This window comes from Aplidium turbinatum, chromosome 5 (genome assembly GCF_918807975.1).
Source record: "Aplidium turbinatum chromosome 5, kaAplTurb1.1, whole genome shotgun sequence".
NCBI lineage: Eukaryota > Metazoa > Chordata > Ascidiacea > Aplousobranchia > Polyclinidae > Aplidium > Aplidium turbinatum.
The window spans coordinates 6,990,609-7,010,263 of NC_137476.1; the positions used below are offsets into that span (position 1 = coordinate 6,990,609).

Below are 19,655 nucleotides of genomic sequence, written 5' to 3' on the forward strand. Positions count from 1 at the left end.
GCGGAATGAGTTTAGACATAGGACTACGTAGCACATGGCCTTTTCCTTTCCGTGCAGATAAAAACACATATCTTACACGATCGCTTCAATAGATTTTAATAAATTAAAAATCAAAAATTAGAATATCGCTAAATTTAAGATCAACTTGAAGAGACGGAACTTGCACCAGGATCGTTTACACTCAACACGTATCTCAAAGTGTAAAAGGTCCTTCAATCGTGAACACAAATAATCTCAATTGCTGAATCAGGGCTGACTGCTTCAAGCAGTAAATGCATATCATTTCTGTAAAAACAAGAACTAAGTTAATACCAGGTAGGCTACACTGTTGCTAAGATTAATTCACTCTGAAAAACCTTTAAGCGTCGTGAAGGGATGAATTTGTTGGCCTACCCAATACCCATAGGAGTTGGTCAAAACAAGGCATGAAATACAATAACAAGCGTTGTGACAAAAGCACATTTTTTCGATGTGTGAAAGTGCAAACACTTGCTCAAAACTTGAGGCGTTTCAATGGGGGACAGTACAGTTCAAACTTTGTCTTGACAATTGCTATTGGCACAAATCTGACCAAATACGTCAAGTCACTAAAGATCAGTTCGAAAGCAAAATTATGTTTGGAGTTGTTTATTGCAAACTATGGCGGTTGTAGCCTACTTTGAAAGATCAACAACAAAGTGCTTGTGAGCAGCTAGCAATGTTACAAGTGGTTACGATCTCTGATAGAAGCAAATTGTTAAACAAACTCACGTTACGTTTCCGGGGCGGGTGAGCCTTCTATCTGGAAACTTTCATTCGAGCAGCAGTTCATCAATTGCAGAGCAGAGTCCGTCCGGTGGACCGATCCCTCGCCGAGGATCTGACAGAGTTGGTTCAATCTTTCCTGCATCTTTGGCATTCCCGCCAGCTGGGCTTCCAGATGCTAAAAATATGAGATTATCCTGCTGTGTTGAGAGGTTTGATTCAAATCTTGCCTGCTACAATTTGTTCAAGGCCATATACTGCATATAATTCCGATAACCACCTTTCTCGCTAGCAATTACAAATCTACAATCATCATCAACCAATGAATTAATCCTCATGTTGAGGGTGTGGACAATGTTCTGCGGTTTTTCTTGTTCACTTTTATCATCATCTGAACGAAGTCGAGAAAAAATAAACTTGAGCAACGACTGTTACGTTGATTATTATCAGGTGGCTGCAGTACACAGGTGATCAGATCTCCATGTATGCCTCAAACGTACGCAAACAACCAAGTTTTCATCGACGTATGACGCTGAATAGACAAATGACTATGAGCCTTAGCTGCTGATTGTCACGCACCTGTTTCTCTTCGTTCAGTGATAACCTGGTCTCGGTATCAAGCTCACTGAACGTCCAACCTCCCTCTCCGTCGAACTGGAGGATATGCGTGTGGAACTTCCTGCGGATCACAATTACGATGAGCAACTCTTCAAGCTTCGCGTGTATTCCTACTGTGTTATATACTACTAGCAACTACCTCAGAGTTCTCAAAACGACATTTTTTACAAACTTTTGGTGTCCACTCTGTTACTGTTAGCTTTTATCTGCAAACCCAAATTGTATTTTTGAAAGTTCAAAGACAAAATATGCCCATTTTGGCAAAATAAATAACTCACATACAAAGTAAAAGTGACTTTAGTAAAGTTTTCATTTATCAAAGGGCCCTTGATAATGAACTGGCAGCTTACCACAAGGATGGCCGATGCGATATTGACATAAGGACGATCCCACAATCCTTTGCGGCCTGGAATATCTTGCCTTCTACGTCAATACTGACAGCAGACGTGCATTCGTCGAGCAATGCATAAACTGGTCTGAAAAATAGTAATAAAATGGCAACCCTATTTTAACGGACACGAAAAAAGACACGATACATCTCGTAGCATCAATAGTGGAGTAAAAACAAAAGCATGGACTTTCCAGCTAAAAAATTGGCCATTTTTACATTAAGGTAGCGCAACTTCTGCAGACATCGACTCAATGTGAAAACAATTAACTAGAACCAACTATCACCGCATTAAACTCAAAGTCTACACCACGCAGCAACAGGCGTCAAACTCTTGATGTCACAAAGGTGCAATTGAAAGCAAGAGTGCAACCTACTTGTGATAAAAAATCCTTGCCATCCCCATCCTCTGCTTCTCTCCTCCGGAGAGGACATCTTTCCAGTCTCCTTCTGCATCCCATCCTATTATGGAAGTGGGAGTTATGACGAAACAAAGAAACAGCGAAGCCATTATCGAGTTGTGAGCTACACCAGATTACTGCCACGCCGACAACAATCATTTGTTGAACGCAATGGTGTGATTTTAAGTGATTACCAACAAGATACCAACTATTGAGCTAAGCATTCTTTTCTTTTTTCCTAGGCTCTATTTTATGAAAAAACCTCACACCGTTTAATCCCAGACAGCAAAATCCGTCATTATCACACTGATTCAACGTTTGCAGACGTTAAATCAGTGTAAAAATGACGGGTATTGCTGTTTGGGATGTAGTACCTCCTTCCCTGGTTACAACGTGGTAAAGATGAACTGTCTCCAGGATCTTTCTGAGGTCTTTATCAGTGATGCCTTTATTATCCATGTCGGACCTGGAGTCGGGATAGATCACCTGCTCCCGAAGCGTGCCAATCGTCATGTACGGTCTGCAATGAGGTCAATGTGAAGTCACAAAGCTGATCAGGTTAGGGCAGAATACATTCCTACTAATTCTAAATAGGCTGACGAGTTTCGAGAAGCCGGGTATAATTGCTTTCCTCGTTGTTGATGTGTTGGTACATCATAGCCTGTCCGTGTGGCCAATTTTTAGCAATACTTGCAATGTTCATATGACTAATGGGAATTGGGAAGAGGAACAGAAAAATAGAAATTATTTATTGCTTCTACGTTTTTGCTTTCAAATCCATTAGTTAGATGAACGCTTCAAGTATCGCTAGCAGCCTACCAAGCCAATAATCCTCACGAAGATTTTCTAATGCTTGTATTGCAAACGTATATTCAATTTAAGACACACTGGAGGCTAGCAATTACAATGACGTTACCTCTGAGGAATGTAGAAGAGACTTGATGGAGGAGGCTTCATCAAGCGACCGGAGTACACAGGCCACAAGCCACTGAAGATGCGGAATAATGAGCTCTTCCCGCATCCGTTTGGTCCGGTGATGAGTAAGTGCATCCCTTCCGTTACCTAGGTAACGGACAAAGATAAATTGCATCTTGGCCTTTTGCTGTGCAACGTGCTTGAGCAGTGGTTGGATATAATGACTACCAACACTTTCGAAACCCTCTGAACATCTTGCTGCGCAGACTGTTTCTGCGCTCTGAAGATCATTTTTGAGATGACAGTCATCCAAAACACAACACAGCTCCCCATGAAGAAAATCGGACATTTTAACTTTTTTACGACTATTTGTCTTGATGGGGAGAGCATCGGTAGCGTACAACCTGCCATAATCTGCCTTCAATAAATAATCAGCCTTATAACAAGAAAGTTTATTGGCAATATTTTGTTGTTTTAACGTACGACGTCATGTTATCAACGCAACGTGGAATGCCATACACGCATATCCTGTAAATAATTAATAAACAGCGATTGTTTGATTACTGATTAGTAACAGTATAACGATGTACCATACTCTGTTTCTTATTCGAAACTCCATTCAAACTTGTGTCTGCTTGGAAACAATGCAAGGAAGTACCCAGACAGCAAAATCTGTCATTTTTAAATTGATTAAATGTCTGCAGACGTTCGATCAACGTAAAATGACGGATTTGGCTGTCTGGGAATATTTCCACATAGCGTGAATATATTCATTGACTTCTCGTCGAAAAATACTTATTTGATAGTACAGGTCGGCAACAGTTAATGCTCATCTGACTAAACTATTTTTACATTTTGTTACATTCATCGGTGATGAAATCAAGTAATGTTGAAGCAACGTACTTTCAAGTTGAGCAGCTTGACGACAGTGTCACCATTAGGAGTGATGATGGGAACGTTTTCGACGATAATGTCTCTCTCAGTTTCCTGTACGTCTCCTGTAATCACAGCCAATCAAGAACAACTCAGTGAGAAGCTGGTTATTGTTTTCAACATTTTGTAGTGGCCTTGTTTGCAGTTACTACATAACAAGACCGTTAGAAATTGCTTTAAAATTAAATGCTTGGTGAGCAGTCCCATTTTGTATTAAAATTTCAACACTTTTACGAAGACGAAGGTCACATAATTAATAATGGGAAGCAAATATCTCAACAAGGGACTCAACTCGTGCTACGATAGTCAGCAAATTAGTAAAGTTTTTCGCACAAAAAGTCTAAATACTTTTAAGCAATAGCAAGAAGATGGATACTGTAGAAAACAAATGTATTCGAATGGGTCTGATACTACGATAGTAGCTTGCCAGAACAGATAGTAAAAGTTATAATCACTTTTTCATGTGCTGACTCAACAGTCAACACTATTGACCTTTCACCAAAAAGCTTCAGTCCAAAAGTGCGTCCGACAACTGCCACAGTGGAATCAAAGTAGATCTTTTATCACATACAACATAACTTTAACATTGAACAGACTTAGCAGTATGTAGTGCTACCCGTCACTTTTACATCCTTTGTTTTCTACATTGTTGCAACGTTTACATACGTTGGAACGCGATAAAAACGACAGAACACACCAATTGGGTGTTGATTGATAGCAACTACGGGACAGTAGCATGATGTAAAACGCAATTTACATCAATCATCGTGGCGTTTACCTAGATGTAAAGATGGCGGCTACGCTCGTCACATATTGCTCTACCTTCCACACCAGTCTTCAAATATTACATATATGGACGTTCTTATCCAGTGTGAAGCCATTGATTCCCCTAATCTCTCCTAGACCCTCCTTGCGCTAGTTTCCATAGAGAACTTCAGAATATTACAGACCAGCAAAGTTTTAATAAATTTCGAAGCAGCAGTCATTGCTCGTTAAATTGTCGACCTCATATTTTTATTTAGCCTCTTTAGTTCACGTTAGGACTTGGGAAGTACAGGCACGAAGTTATGTCTTTGTCATGTGCATCTTGAAAACGTGAGAGGCGGGAAGTCAAAACAGGAAAAAGACATGGTTCGTATGAGCGTCTTCTCAGACAACAGATCAGTCGTTTTTTTACATTGATTCAACGTCTGCAGACATCGAATCAATGTAAAAAACGACTGATTTGCTGTCCGGGTTATGGCGATCAAGACAGTTATTTTGCAAGAAAAAGAACTTAATACCTTTGATGTCCATCAACGGCGGAAGTGACGAGTCTTCCGAAGCAGTTGCTCGCTCGTAGTTTCCTTTGCTGACGTCATCGAAGACCTCAAACATGTTCCAGACTCGGGAGGTGTAGCCAGCTAGTTCTGTTATCTGCAGCGTAAAAAATAAATAAAATGGAAGAACGGTTGCCTAGTCAGAAAATTAAATCTTTTTTACGTCGTCTGCTGATGTTGAACTAATGGAAAAAACAAGTTATTTGCTGACCGAGTAGCAATTTCATGCCATGGGTCGTGTGCCATTCTTGAACAAGAAATCCATGATAAGACGGCCTTGACCATCTCATTTATTCTTTGGTTATAATTTGGGATCATTTTGGTTGTTTTGAACTAAGGGTTTGCCAGACTTTTTGAAATCTTTAGTGTTACTCAGCTGCAAAATAGTTTTACCAGCAACCTAACAGTTACCACTTGAAACCAGTAATTTTGCTTCACCTCTATATTTGACCACACATGCCCTTGCCCATACCTTTCCTGCAGTTTCAAACTCCTTTAGTTGTTCTACTACACACAACAGCTAAATGCGCTTGACTACATTTAAGCACTCACACTGTATTATAACAACAATGCTTAAAAGTAACAATCCGTGACCAAAAGGTCGTCTGTACTCTGTACCTCCTTGTAAGAGCTGATAATCCTCTCCAGAGCATCCGCACTGGTTGTCAGGAGATTCCTAGCTGATGTGAAAGCTTCTGTGCGGATGCTGATCATCTCGTGCTCTGGCTTGTTATCCCATTCATCTCTTTCCTCCTGAGATGCTGCGGAGCACACCTCTCAGGTTACCACAAATATTAAGAAACAAGCATAAAATAATACCGTTTTTAAGAATTAACACGAAACTATAGCTACTGGTTAGTTTTTCGTAACAAAATAAGCATGATGGCCGCCATCAATATAACGTTTGAAACAAATGACACGTTGACAAAAGTCAAACAGCAATTACCATTCATTAACTGAGACAATCTTGTATGTAGTCTAGATAGGTTACAGGGAGAGGTTTGGTGAAGGCACGGAATTCAACCTTAGGGCACACAATTGTGCTACGATATACACCAAATGCTCTCAAAGGGAATCGAACCAATGTAACTGTATGTCGGTAATCAACTTACGATGTGTAGCATTTCTAATCACCAAACTACTTTATTTTCTGCAAGATATTTTGGCTACATCTTTTGAACAAGAGGTGGTGATGACGTCGTAAAAAAGCAAAAATTAAATCATAGCTAGGTCATGAGGAAAAACAGCATAACCAAGTCAGTAAAACCAATCTTTTTTATACTAACGACTCCACTAACTACAAACTTTGCATCAATGTAAAGCGAAGTGATTTAATAAGTCGAGATATAAACGAAATGGAAACTTACATTCATTTGAATATCCCTTAGCTGTCAGAATTGGGATTGCAATCATCATCATACCAGAACTGCTCCAAACATACTTCATGAAAAACTGCTCAATCATGATGTACCACAGACGTTGAAGATATATGTGATTCGTTTGGTCAACCAAAGAACTGTAGCATTTCTTTAACAAGCTCAGCTCAACCTGAAATGTTACCATTACGCCAAGGGGTCAAAATATCTTAAATCATAGCCTAAATTGTGAGAAATTCCATACTCGAATGTACCTGACCGTTTCATGCAGGGCTAGAAATGCAAATAGCACAAAATTGTGGCACATTTTCAGCATAATTGCCTCAGGAATCATTCGAACTGATTGGTTTTACCTGTTTTAATTAGCTTTTGACCTGTTTGGTTGACCAACGCAGTTTACTAGGTCCATCTTCTAACTTTTCAACTTGAAAAAACTAGAGTACATTTAGTCTGCACAGTAATCACCTTTTCGCCGCCATAAAATGCAATCTCCTCAGCATTTTGAATGACTCTTGAATGAATGTAGCGCAGGTAGCCTTTCCTGGCTGCACGTTCGGCTATCAATTGACCAAACTTAGGGGAAACTTTCCGTAAAACGTAAGCCGTGATGAAGGTTGTGCTGAAGGATATGAGGCCGGGCAGTCTAAATAAAGGTGACATTGGTCATTTGGTCAAACAGCTAGCCTACGACAAAAGTTATCGTGGTATCGGCTACTACATCCAAGCCGTAGAAGGGTAACTGAGTGTTGCCGCCTTTTCGACAGCAGATGACGAGAAACTTTACATCTCTCCACACTCACACTTAGCTCGTGAAGCCAGTTTGTGTTCAAGGACATAATGATCATTGACAGTTGAGACGTGAGCACAGACACGCAGCTTTATGTTAAAGAAAAATCTTGCATGAATTCAGAGCTTTAGAGCTGGAGCTTTATAAAAACTTCAGGTGGAGCTGGAGCCAGTTGTTTGATAGACAGCTCCAGCTCCAATTAATTTCATTAGTAGTTATTGCTTCTTCTCTCATGTTATCGCTATATGTCAGGGCATCCGTTAGTTAGCCACTGCCTGGTGTCGTCATCGATAGAAATTAGAAACTAGGCCTTCCATGCCATGGGGTGGTCTGTATAGCCGGCAATCCTTGATAATGTGGGCTGCCGTCTGCATTTCACCACACTCACAAGCAGCACTCTCTGCCAAGCCCCAGCGCAACATGTCTGCACCATAGCGTCCAACACCAGTGAGCAAACGGTTACGCCTTGATGAGGCAAGTCTAGAGAGGCCATGGCCCAGCTGGTTCTCCGGCGGGGATCTGAATACTTGGCGAAGTGGGGATGTGCTGCACTGCTACTAGACCATTGTTCACAGTTCACACCACGCCGCGTGGCTCCACTGTTTGCTAGGGCTTCCACCAGAGGCTGCCAGAAGGTCTTGTGCAGTGCATACAAATGGCTTTCTTGATTTTAGCTGCTGCTTTGGTGGATATCTCAGCGTGGTTGAGTGTAGCAGATGGCCGAAGCTAGTGCTATTGGCTGATTTCACATAGTTTAACAGCAACCCATTACAAAATTGATACTTATTGGTTGATTTGTTAAATTGTTGGATAATTGTTGTGCATCTGCTATTTCGTAAGACTTTAAATTTGGGATGATCACTGATCGAAGGAGACTATTAATGAAGTCGTATATTATATATTCAAGAAAATAAGGTAATGGAGCTGGAGCAGTTTCATTTTTATGCCGGCTCCAAAGCCCTGGATAGGATATTGCTGAAATTAAACTAAGGCGTACATGAGTGAAAAAAATACCGTGTTGGTAATTAAAAATATCTAAAGCTAAGGAAACAGCCAACGGTATACACTTCCTCTGTTGGTAAAACAAGATATCATTAAACTACTCATAGCCAACAGCACACTTGCATAATTCTTTAATTTGAATAACAGCAGGTAACGTTGTCGAAATTAAATCATATAAAAACAATAAAAGGGACGAAAAAATACTGAAAGAAACTTTACTCACATTGTGAAGCCAAGAACTTTGCTAACAATGCAACTAGTTTTTCAATACTTTCCCTTGGTGATGGTGATATTTTAAAAACATAAAAATTGTGAGTTAGACGTACGGTACTGATAAAGCCAACTGCATGACCAAAACACAAGGGGCCTATGGCTGTGAATTCTTGCTGTGCTCGGCAGCCCAGAAATATAAATATTTTGAATGCTAAAACACTTGTATAGTTAACACTAGTAGTTATTGTTTGTTTTAAGTTCATCTCCTCTCACACCAATCCAAGTTAGTATTGACCTGCTATTGGCACCTCTTTCATAAGATCGTTTGACCAAAGTATGAGTGATGAGAACCACATCCAGTATAGGCTTCGTTAAGTGGGAGTACAGATGCGCCAACATAGAGGAGAAATCGTGGATATCATCAGTCAGACATTGATCAGCATTCACAATTCTACCGTCCATGTTGCTCATTCTGCGAATTATATGCAAGGTCATGTAGATTGTAGAATATGAAAGAACAACATAGAATAATGTTAGAAGAGTTAATTGGTGGTACAAAACTTGAAAATTGCTAGTAGAAGCTGTAGAGTTTCGTCTGACTCTCTTCAAGCTCCTTTGTTAATTTGAATTCTTCTGATTAGCCAAATTTACATTTCGTTTTTCTTCTGCTTTAAATACTTCACCACATTCAGATTTATTTTATTCTGACGATAGCTCCATAGCAGAGTCAGACGAAAACCTGCAGCTTCGAGCCATGTGCAACTTTCTAATAGAATAATATTAAATAATAGCTGAATAAATATGAGCACCTGGGCGCTGTGACACTAAACAGAAAAAAGTTTATGAAGTCAGCATTACAAATTGGGCAAATAAAAAAGTTTAAAAATTCAGTTAAAAAATCTATCAGCTATTGCAATGTAGATTGAATCCAATCAACTGATGTTAAAACGTCCAGATTCGCTTATCATAAACGAGTCTGATAATTAATTATCAACGAAAAAATCAAGCAAAATTGACAAATATCAACCATGCATGGAAACTGTAGGCTGCATAGCCAAAGCAAGAGCAAGCAGCTGTGTCTTTGGCAAGACACTTGATGGCAAGCCAGAAGCTGTGAACGAAAATAGGCTTTTTTGCATTTCGGTCCTCTTAATAGCCTATATATCCTATTGTGCATTAGCCTGGAAACAAATCCATAAAAACTGGCAGAGAAGTTGAGTACATTGCACACGCACCGATAGACGTATTTTGATGTTGAGTCACTGGGCCAACCCAATAAGATAGCCGACAGTATTTTGGCACTGGGGTCATGTAACTGTTATTTCTTAAAATACAATATACGGTACACTACTACTGTACAATGCACACCTGTAATATGTTTGATTCTTGAAATAAAGTTTATACGCTTGTTCTACCAACTTGGTCCGAAACGCCAAAGCTTCTTTGCTTTCACAGAATCGGATAGCACTGTTCGTGAAAGTGGCAGGTATTGCCAGTCCCAACCACTTCAAGAGATCATAAATAAATTCACGAAGGTCAGTACGAACTGAAACATTAAGGTCAGATCATTTGTAAAAATCAGATTTGATCACTGGAAAGTGAAGACCACATAATATTGCAATGGGTATTGTTTGCTATGCACATTGTTCTGATCATAGCCTACAAAATATAAAAACAAATGTTATATGCACCTGCACTCCTGCAGGTCACCATGCATATCTCATAAAGATTATTGCACTGCAACAATCCTGCTTCAGCTGTTTTATTGACAGAACTCAGCCACATTGATTATTATACAATATACATATATATGTATTTAATGTCTGTTTGCTCAGCATAATTTATTCTTCAAATAAAATTAAATTTCATTAGTCAAGCAGGCTTAACACAGCAACAGAAAACATCTTCAAGCAAATGCTGCATGTCAGGAAAATACATTACCAATCGAACGGACCATCCTAGCGTCCAAATCAGCAACATAAATCGAGAGGAATGTACGCACAACCAAAGCTGTCGAATGCAAAGCTAACCATGCAAACTCTTTGCTCCAAATGCTTGGAACTAACATGCGAATCAGATGGTACAATCGCTTGAAGAATATTCTGTCCACTTGAGCATGATCCTAGAAATTAAGATTGAACAATGAACATTATTATGTATCAATTGTGTCATTCAATTGGTGGAACATGCTGAATTCTTCTTCAATATTCTTTGTGTATAAAATAATCTTTTTTCAGGTGAAAAAACAAAAATAACCATTTATGAGACATGCTGCATGTGATCTGAGTAATGTAACTGATAAAAAATGACAGCATTTGTGATGCTTGATTTCTCCAGCACCAAATCGCAACAACCAATCCAACTTGAAGTAGCAACAAAAGTTTTAAATCGGCTACATATATCTTTAACATTCAGCAAACTTGACCTTCGCATTATCAAATCGTAATACAATTGACAAAATTTTACATGTTTGCAAGAGCATGTCGTCAATATGTCTGATGTGACTCTTTATTATAGCTTAGTATACAATGACACCTTTCCTAGTTTTTCTTTGATCATTTGTCAATCATTGACCAATTTTTTTTGAAAAATGTCTTAAAAACAAAGCATATTAATGGTCAAAATGTATGAAAAAATGTTTACACGCATAGATCGATTTTAGCAATTACAAAGAAAACAATTGTTTTTTAGCAAGCAAAAATACAAGATCAAGATCTTCTAAAACTTACTGTTTAAACGTTGATCCAATGTATTATTATATACATGTGATAAATGCAAATACAAAAGTAGAACAGAAAAGAAATATTTTTATTACAAAAAAAAAGAGATCAATTTGAATAAAAAATGACCAAAAAGTCTCAGTAAAAAAACAACAAAAAAACAGCAACCTAAAAAAACTAATATATAATATAAGTCAATATCACGTAATGCAGTAAGTCAGTCTTGTTGCATTAGTGGCATAATACAGAAGAATGATAAAATATTTGCAGGAACTCCACATAAAATGCTATGTCTTACTGATACAAGATCAATTTTGTGCTGAAAAGTGAAAACAAAAATCCAATTATCAAAAATGTGTAAATATTGTAAACAACGGAGTTATACAGGATTCTTGATTTAATTTTTCAAAAACCAAAGTGTAATCACAATTTATATTTCAAAACTTATGATCCTTGGCTCACAGATCAAAGATGATATGATTTTTGATCTTAAAATACGTAAAATAACTTTAGTTGGACGTAGCTGTTCTAAATAGTTTCACATTAATTTTGTTGTGTTTTGCCTGTGTGTTGCCTTCAATAATGCATTTACAATTATACACAATTTGCCTAAACACTATAGCATACGTGAACATCAAGTTTTGTGCAACATCAAAACATTTGATGCATTACATCGGAAATATGTTTTTTCTTTTGTTGGAAGATGCGAAGTATCGTCTAACTCTATAGTTGCCTCCCTGATGACGTCTGATTGCCATCGTATATCAAATTACCGTCTTCATTATTATCATTCTATGTATGCTGTTATCTAGTTTTGATGGCTGCCATGTCATCTGATTGTTTTTATCGTTCTGAATACTTTCAGTTCTTCTAACTTGTAACATTACCGTACCATTGGCATTGTCTGTAAACTTGTAACAGTAGATAGCCCATTTAGTGAGATTTTGTGCATTTGCAGTTTGTGTATTATTTTGTTGTTTTTCATTGTTATTTCGTTGTTGTTGTTCGTTATTTGTGCATTTGCAGTTTGTGTATTATTTCGTTGTTTTGAATATGGACAGCTTTGTCTGATGCAAATAAATATTATTAGTTAGTGTGCATTCATACTGATGTGCAAAGCTTTACAAAGCTAATGCAAAAATGTTTAAACCAAAAAGTAGCTTTATCATACATAGTTACATACTCTGCCTTTGTACTTTAATGTGTCTTCCACTTTCACTACTTCTCTTCGTGATTTCAATTTTTTCAAATATTGCAATCTGTACCTAAAAGAAAACAAAAACTGAACTAAGTTAATTTTTTTTTAAATAATTTCAGAATAACCTCTTTGTTAACTCTTTTGAAGTGAAAAACTGTGACTTGTTCCATTTCATATGCGGCCAGATAAAAGCAACAGAGGTTACAACAATAGTACAATATGCGATAACAAACAATATACTCTACCATTGTAAAATGTTTGACTATCTGCCAGAAATTCATCATTTTACGATAGTTATTGCAACGTTCAACTAAACAAAATAACGTAATTTGTGGTCTTTTCGTATGCCGTACCTACACAGTCGATTTCATTTTCTTCTCATTTTGGAAATGCAACTTGTTTGTGTATAACTGTATATATAAGGTATGTAGAAAAATTTTGACATTCTGTATGTACAATTGTACATATTAGAACTAAATCTAGTACGGTACCATAGCATAGTTACAATAAATTTGGTACCAAATACTATACGGTTATCTTGTTTAATTTAGGGGGCTGAGGAGGTGGTGGTAGGAGGGTGTCCGGTGACCTCTATACTTTTTTTGGTTAAATCAGACCTGGAATGGTCACCATTTCTCAATGGCACAAGTTGAATTTGCAAAATAAGGGGGAGATGCTGCACCCTAGCATATATATAAGGCAGTGGCTATTTGACCGGCGCCGGTCTTTGAATCTGAAACACTATTTGACCGGTCATGACGTCACTCTATAGGCACTTCTTTCTATTTTTTATACCAAAGACAGGCAAGACACAACAATAACACAGGGTTGAGCATTACAACAGTATATTACATATTTACAAATAGTTCAACATATCAAACGTTTTCGACTTAACTTAAGTCCTCATCAGGAATCTGTAAATAATTATAAACTACAATCAATTTCACTTCTTGACAGTGACTACCGTTTCTATTTCTCTTTCAAAGCAAAAGACGAGAAGAGTGCGTATATAACTTGTAAATTCGACGATTATCTTCAACTGATTGGATGGCGCGTGGGTTACGTCTCTGGTTGATGTTGCAGAGGGAATGAGTTCGATACTTCGTGGAAGCGTTTTTTTTTTTATTTTTAATTAAATTTTGACCCGAAGTGACTCAATCGTTAGGCTGCTGCATTTTTGTAGTCAATTTTTTTTTTTCAGAAGCCTACAGCCCAATTTTTTATGTCTTTTCAACTATGAGTAATAAAGTCAGAGTTTTTTAATTTTTTTGAATTTGAGAATTTCTCTGGATAATTTTCCGTTCGTCATAAGAGGATGTGACCGTGTTTTCCGAACGACGCATTACATTTTTGCGATGTGACCGTGTTTGCCGAACGACGCATTACACTTTTGCGTCGTTCGGCACACACGGTCACATCTTCTTATGACGAACGGAAAATTATCCAGAGAAATTCTCAAATTCAAGAAAATTAAAAAACTCTGACTTTATTACTCATAGTTGAAAAGACATAAAAAATTGGGCTGTTTGCTTCCGAAAAAAAAAATTGACTACAAAATGCAGCAGCCTAACGATTGAGTCACTTCGGGTCAAAATTTAATTAAAAATTAAAAAAAAAACGCTTCCACGAAGTATCGAACTCATTCCCTCTGCAACATCAACCAGAGACGTAACCCACGCGCCATCCAATCAGTTGAAGACAATCGTCGAATTTACAAGTTATATACGCACTCTTCTCGTCTTTTGCTTTGAAAGAGAAAAAGAAAGAAGTGCCTATAGAGTGACGTCATGACCGGTCAAATAGTGTTTCAGATTCAAAGACCGGCGCCGGTTAAATAGCCACTGCCTATATAATGATAATGGTTCAGAACTGACTTGTCAAACAAAATTTAACAGTAGGGAATATTAGTGCAGTATTAGTGGAAGAGATGTAGTAAAGCATTTGAAAACAACTCAAATAGACAAACTAGTAAGTAGTAACTAATTACACCATCTTCAAATACCATGTGACTGAAACTCCTCTTGTAGTCAACTATTATTAACATTGTGTAACGTTTACAAAACATCAAAGAAGACCAACGAACAAAGTATATTTATTATTTAGTAATAACAAATTACTTACCAATACACCAAACGAACACCAGCAGCAACAGCTGAAGCAACAGCAGCTTTTTTAAGCAGGGGTTTGTTCTTGGATACAATTTCGATTAATTCCCCAACTTTTTGAATGGCTAGAACATGTGCCATTTTTGAAATGTTTGCACTAGAATGTGCTATACCGTACTCAATAAAGGCCTTGAAGAATCACAAATGTGCAACTACAAAAGCTACATTCTATTTAACTTATTCTATGTCAAACACGTTTGGTTAAAAAGTCAACCAGTGGAATACTTTTCTGGAAAATAAATGCATAAGATTACAAGCTGCAACTTCAGTAAAAGATTTGTAAGCACTGGTCCACCACAAAGAATGGCGTACAAAGAAAGGGACTTTACTCATGTACATAGGCGTAGAGTTTTAGAAACTACCGGGGGTGCAGTTATGTCAGAACATCACATGCATAAACATCAAATACGGTATATATATATACTCGAGTATAGGTCGAGATTTTCGCAAGTGATTTTCACCTTAAAAAACAGGTTCGACTTATACACGAGACAAGCTGTTGTCTCCAGCTCGGCAGCTTTCAAAATTAATGCATTTTTGCTGCAGCAAAATCCTTGCCGACGTAGATTACGAATTGTGAAATGGCGTCGGCCGAAGTAAAAGTTTTGAATACGTTTATTTGCATTGATTCAAACTTAAAGATTTCTTGTCAATTCTAAATTTTATACACCTGTTACACTTTATACACTTGTTAACCGATCAATTTTTTATCTTTGCGTGCAGGATATAATCGTTTTTATTACGTAACATTCCATGATCATTGAAGCCGATGTCAAACCTTAGCGGCTGCATAAAGCAATAGCGTTAGGTCGGCTAGGTGATAATGGTGGTAATAATGGTATTAAAACCTTGGAGGGAACACTGATGTAATGTATGTATATTGCATATTTTTGACTTGTTCATATAAAGTGACCAGCTTTTACTGTTTGGATATTTTATTAGTAGTCTAGTAGCGAGTTATGTCCACTAAAATTATTTATATTTGCTTATAGTTAACCTCTGAAGGTAACGGTCGACAATGTCATTGCTTAATCATGAATTTTTATCATTATATCTTGGCTATTGGATTTCATCAGCAGTGGCCGAGTGGTTAGCGCGTTGGGCTCGCAGTCGAGAGCCTGCATGTTCGACTCCAGCCACCCGCACTTGCTGTTGTTTCTCTGGGCAAGAAACTTTACGATAATTGCCTCTACCCAGTGATCGATTTCGAGTAATGGGTAGTACCAAAATTTAAGTCATAAGTAGAGTAGACAACCGGAAACAGACATTGCCGTCGGCTGCAGCGTGGGTCAGGTGTACGTCGGAAGGCGTACACCGATGCATAGCGCTCAAGTCCGCTTTCCCGCAATGCAGGATAAAGATAATAAAACAAAACAAAAAAACCTACAAAAAGCGGAGCTGGTTTACAAGCTTCCCACTTGGTTAAAAAGGCGATGACGTCACGGAGGAGGTATCCACCATAAAAATAGTACAATAGTGGGGTGAAATCAGTCAATCATGACGATAAAAAGCATGCAAGTGTCCGCCTTTAGTAAATTAGTTGTGATTTGCTTGTTTCTGCTTCAATTTTTACAATTGAACCAGCCCTGCAAAGCAGAAGATCTCACCTATGCAAAGCAATGTAACACAGGCCCGAAAAACACCACATATCTCCATAGAAAAGAGTTAAACTTGACCAAGTTTAACTATTTATTTCTGCTTCGATTTTTACAATTGAACCATTGCTGGAAATCACAAGCTATCGTCCACCCAAATAAAGCTTAAGCCAGACTCTAAAAGTTAAAAATATTTCTTAGGTAAAGAGTTTAACTTGACCGAGTTTAATTATTTATACGAAAAATACCTTCAAAGATACAAGCATTTAATCAATGCTAATTTAAAGAACATATCTCTGTCTATTTACAAGCAAAAGTTGAGGTTGATAGCTTTTTCACAAAGCGAGCAACCGGGCTTCAAACACAAGCAAATAGCGCCGGATGACTCGTTGCATTTCCGAATCGAAGCAAGTAGGCTATACAAGTCTCCCCTGGTCTGCGATCATTATATGTCTTTATTAAATTATTTTATAACTTGCTTGTTTCTGCTTCGATTTTAACAATCGAACCATTGCTGGAAAGCACAAGCTATCGTCTATCCAAATGAAGGTGAGCCAGACTCTAAAATTTAAAAATATTTCCTAGGTAAAGAGTTGAACTTGACCGAGTTTAACCATTTATACGAAAGATAGGCCTAATTTTAAAAATACCAGCATTTAATCAATGCTAATTTAAAGAACATATCTCTGTTTATTTACAAGCAAAAGTTGAGGTTGATAGCTTTTTCACAAAGCGAGCAACCGGTCTTCAAACGCAAGCAAAAAGCGCCCGATGACTCGTTGCATATCCGAATCGAAGCAAGTATACAGCAAGTCTCCCCAGGTCTGCGATCATTATATGGTTTTATTAAATTAGTTGTAACTTGCTTGTTTCTGCTTCGATTTTAACAATCGAACCATTGCTGGAAAGCACAAGCTATCGTCTATCCAAATGAAGGTGAGCCAGACTCTAAAATTTAAAAATATTTCCTAGGTAAAGAGTTGAACTTGACCGAGTTTAACCATTTATACGAAAAAATACCTTCAAAGATAGCAGCATTTAATCAATGCTAATTTAAAGAACATATCTCTGTCTATTAACAAGCAAAAGCTGAGGTTGATAGCTTTTTCACAAAGCAAGCAACCGGTCTTCAAACGCAAGCAAAAAGCGCCCGATGACTCGTTGCATATCCGAATCGAAGCAAGTATACAGCAAGTCTCCCCAGGTCTGCGATCATTATATGGTTTTATTAAATTAGTTGTAACTTGCTTGTTTCTGCTTCGATTTTAACAATCGAACCATTGCTGGAAAGCACAAGCTATCGTCTATCCAAATGAAGGTGAGCCAGACTCTAAAAGTTAAAAATATTTCTTAGGTAAAGAGTTTAACTTGACCGAGTTTAATTATTTATACGAAAAATAACTTTAAAGATACAAGCATTTAATCAACGCTAATTTAAAGAACATATCTCTGTATATTTACAAGCAAAAGTTGAGGTTGATAGCTTTTTCACAAAGCGAGCAACTGGGCTTCAAACACAAGCAAATAGCGCCCGATGACTCGTTGCATTTCCGAATCGAAGCAAGTATACAAGTCTCCCCTGGTCTGCGATCATTATATGTCTTTATTAAATTATTTTATAACTTGCTTGTTTCTGCTTCGATTTTAACAATCGAACCATTGCTGGAAAGCACAAGCTATCGTCTATCCAAATGAAGGTGAGCCAGACTCTAAAATTTAAAAATATTTCCTAGGTAAAGAGTTGAACTTGACCGAGTTTAACCATTTATACGAAAAATAACTTTAAAGATACAAGCATTTAATAAACGCTAATTTAAAGAACATATCTCTGTCTATTAACAAGCAAAAGTTGAGGTTGATAGCTTATTCACAAAGCGAGCAACCTGGCTTCAAACACAAGCAAATAGCGCCCGATGACTCGTTGCATTTCAGAATCGAAGCAAGTATACAAGTCTCCCCTGGTCTGCGATCATTGTAGCCTATGACTTTATTAAATTATTTGTAAGTTGCTTGTTTCTGCTTTGATTTTAACAATCGAACCATTGCTGGAAAGCACAAGCTATCGTCTATCCAAATGAAGGTGAGCCAGACACTAAAATTTAAAAATATTTCCTAGGTAAAGAGTTGAACTTGACCGAGTTTAATTATTTATACGAAAAATACCTTTAAAAATACCAGCATTTAATCAATGCTAATTTAAAGAACATATCTCTGTCCATTTACAAGCAAAACTTGAAGTTGATAGCTTTTTCACAAAGCGAGCAACCGGGCTTCAAACGCAAGCAAAAAGCGCCCGATGACTCGTTGCATATCCGAATCGAAGCATGTATACAAGTCTCCCCAGGTCTACGATCATTATATGTCTTTATTAAATTGGTTGTAACTTGCTTGTTTCTGCTTCGATTTTAACAATCGAACCATTGCTGGAAAGCACAAGCTATCGTCTATCCAAATGAAGGTGAGCCAGACTCTAAAATTTAAAAATATTTTCTAGGTAAAGAGTTGAACTTGACCGAGTTTAACCATTTATACGAAAAATAACTTCAAAGATACAAGCATTTAATCAATGCTAATTTAAAGAACATATCTCTGTCTATTAACAAGCAAAAGCTGAGGTTGATAGCTTTTTCACAAAGCGAGCAACCGGGCTTCAAACACAAGCAAATAGCGCCCGATGACTCGTTGCATTTCCGAATCGAAGCAAGTATACAAGTCTCCCCTGGTCTGCGATCATTGTATGTCTTTATTAAATTATTTGTAAGTTGCTTGTTTCTGCTTTGATTTTAACAATCGAACCATTGCTGGAAAGCACAAGCTATCGTCTATCCAAATGAAGGTGAGCCAGACTCTAAAATTTAAAAATATTTCCTAGGTAAAGAGTTGAACTTGACCGAGTTTAACCATTTATACGAAAAATACCTTCCAAGATAGCAGCATTTAATCAATGCTAATTTAAAGAACATATCTCTGTCTATTTACAAGCAAAAGCTGAGGTTGATAGCTTTTTCACAAAGCGAGCAACCGGGCTTCAAACGCAAGCAAAAAACGCCTGATGACTGGTTGCATATCCGAATCGAAGCAAGTATACAAGTCTCCCCAGGTCTACGATCATTATATGTCTTTATTAAATTAGTTGTAAGTTGCTTGTTTCTGCTTTGATTTTTACAATTGAAGCATTTAGAACGAAAAGTGACTAAGTCACAAAATACTACTAAGGAGATATTGACATATACAGTTTTCAATTGCATTGTAAAATCAAGATTTAAAAGATTTTTTTCTTT

At 37.5% G+C, this 19,655-nt stretch overlaps 1 protein-coding gene across 1 annotated transcript; it reads right to left on the reverse strand.

Moving 5' to 3' along the window:
• Positions 1-76: 76 nt before the first annotated feature.
• Positions 77-15,003, reverse strand: LOC145769931 (ATP-binding cassette sub-family D member 2-like). Its single transcript, XM_082581482.1, has 17 exons — positions 14,736-15,003; positions 12,600-12,681; positions 10,638-10,818; positions 10,065-10,242; positions 8,992-9,168; positions 7,160-7,337; positions 6,686-6,866; positions 5,937-6,079; positions 5,283-5,415; positions 3,970-4,064; positions 3,068-3,213; positions 2,526-2,671; positions 2,128-2,212; positions 1,713-1,838; positions 1,324-1,423; positions 751-922; positions 77-285 (listed from the first exon to the last, which is right to left on the reverse strand). The coding sequence occupies exons 1-16, from the start codon at positions 14,858-14,860 to the stop codon at positions 752-754; spliced, it is 2,247 nt and encodes a 748-aa protein (XP_082437608.1). The 5' UTR covers positions 14,861-15,003; the 3' UTR covers positions 77-285; position 751.
• Between the last annotated feature and the right edge of the window lie 4,652 nt (positions 15,004-19,655).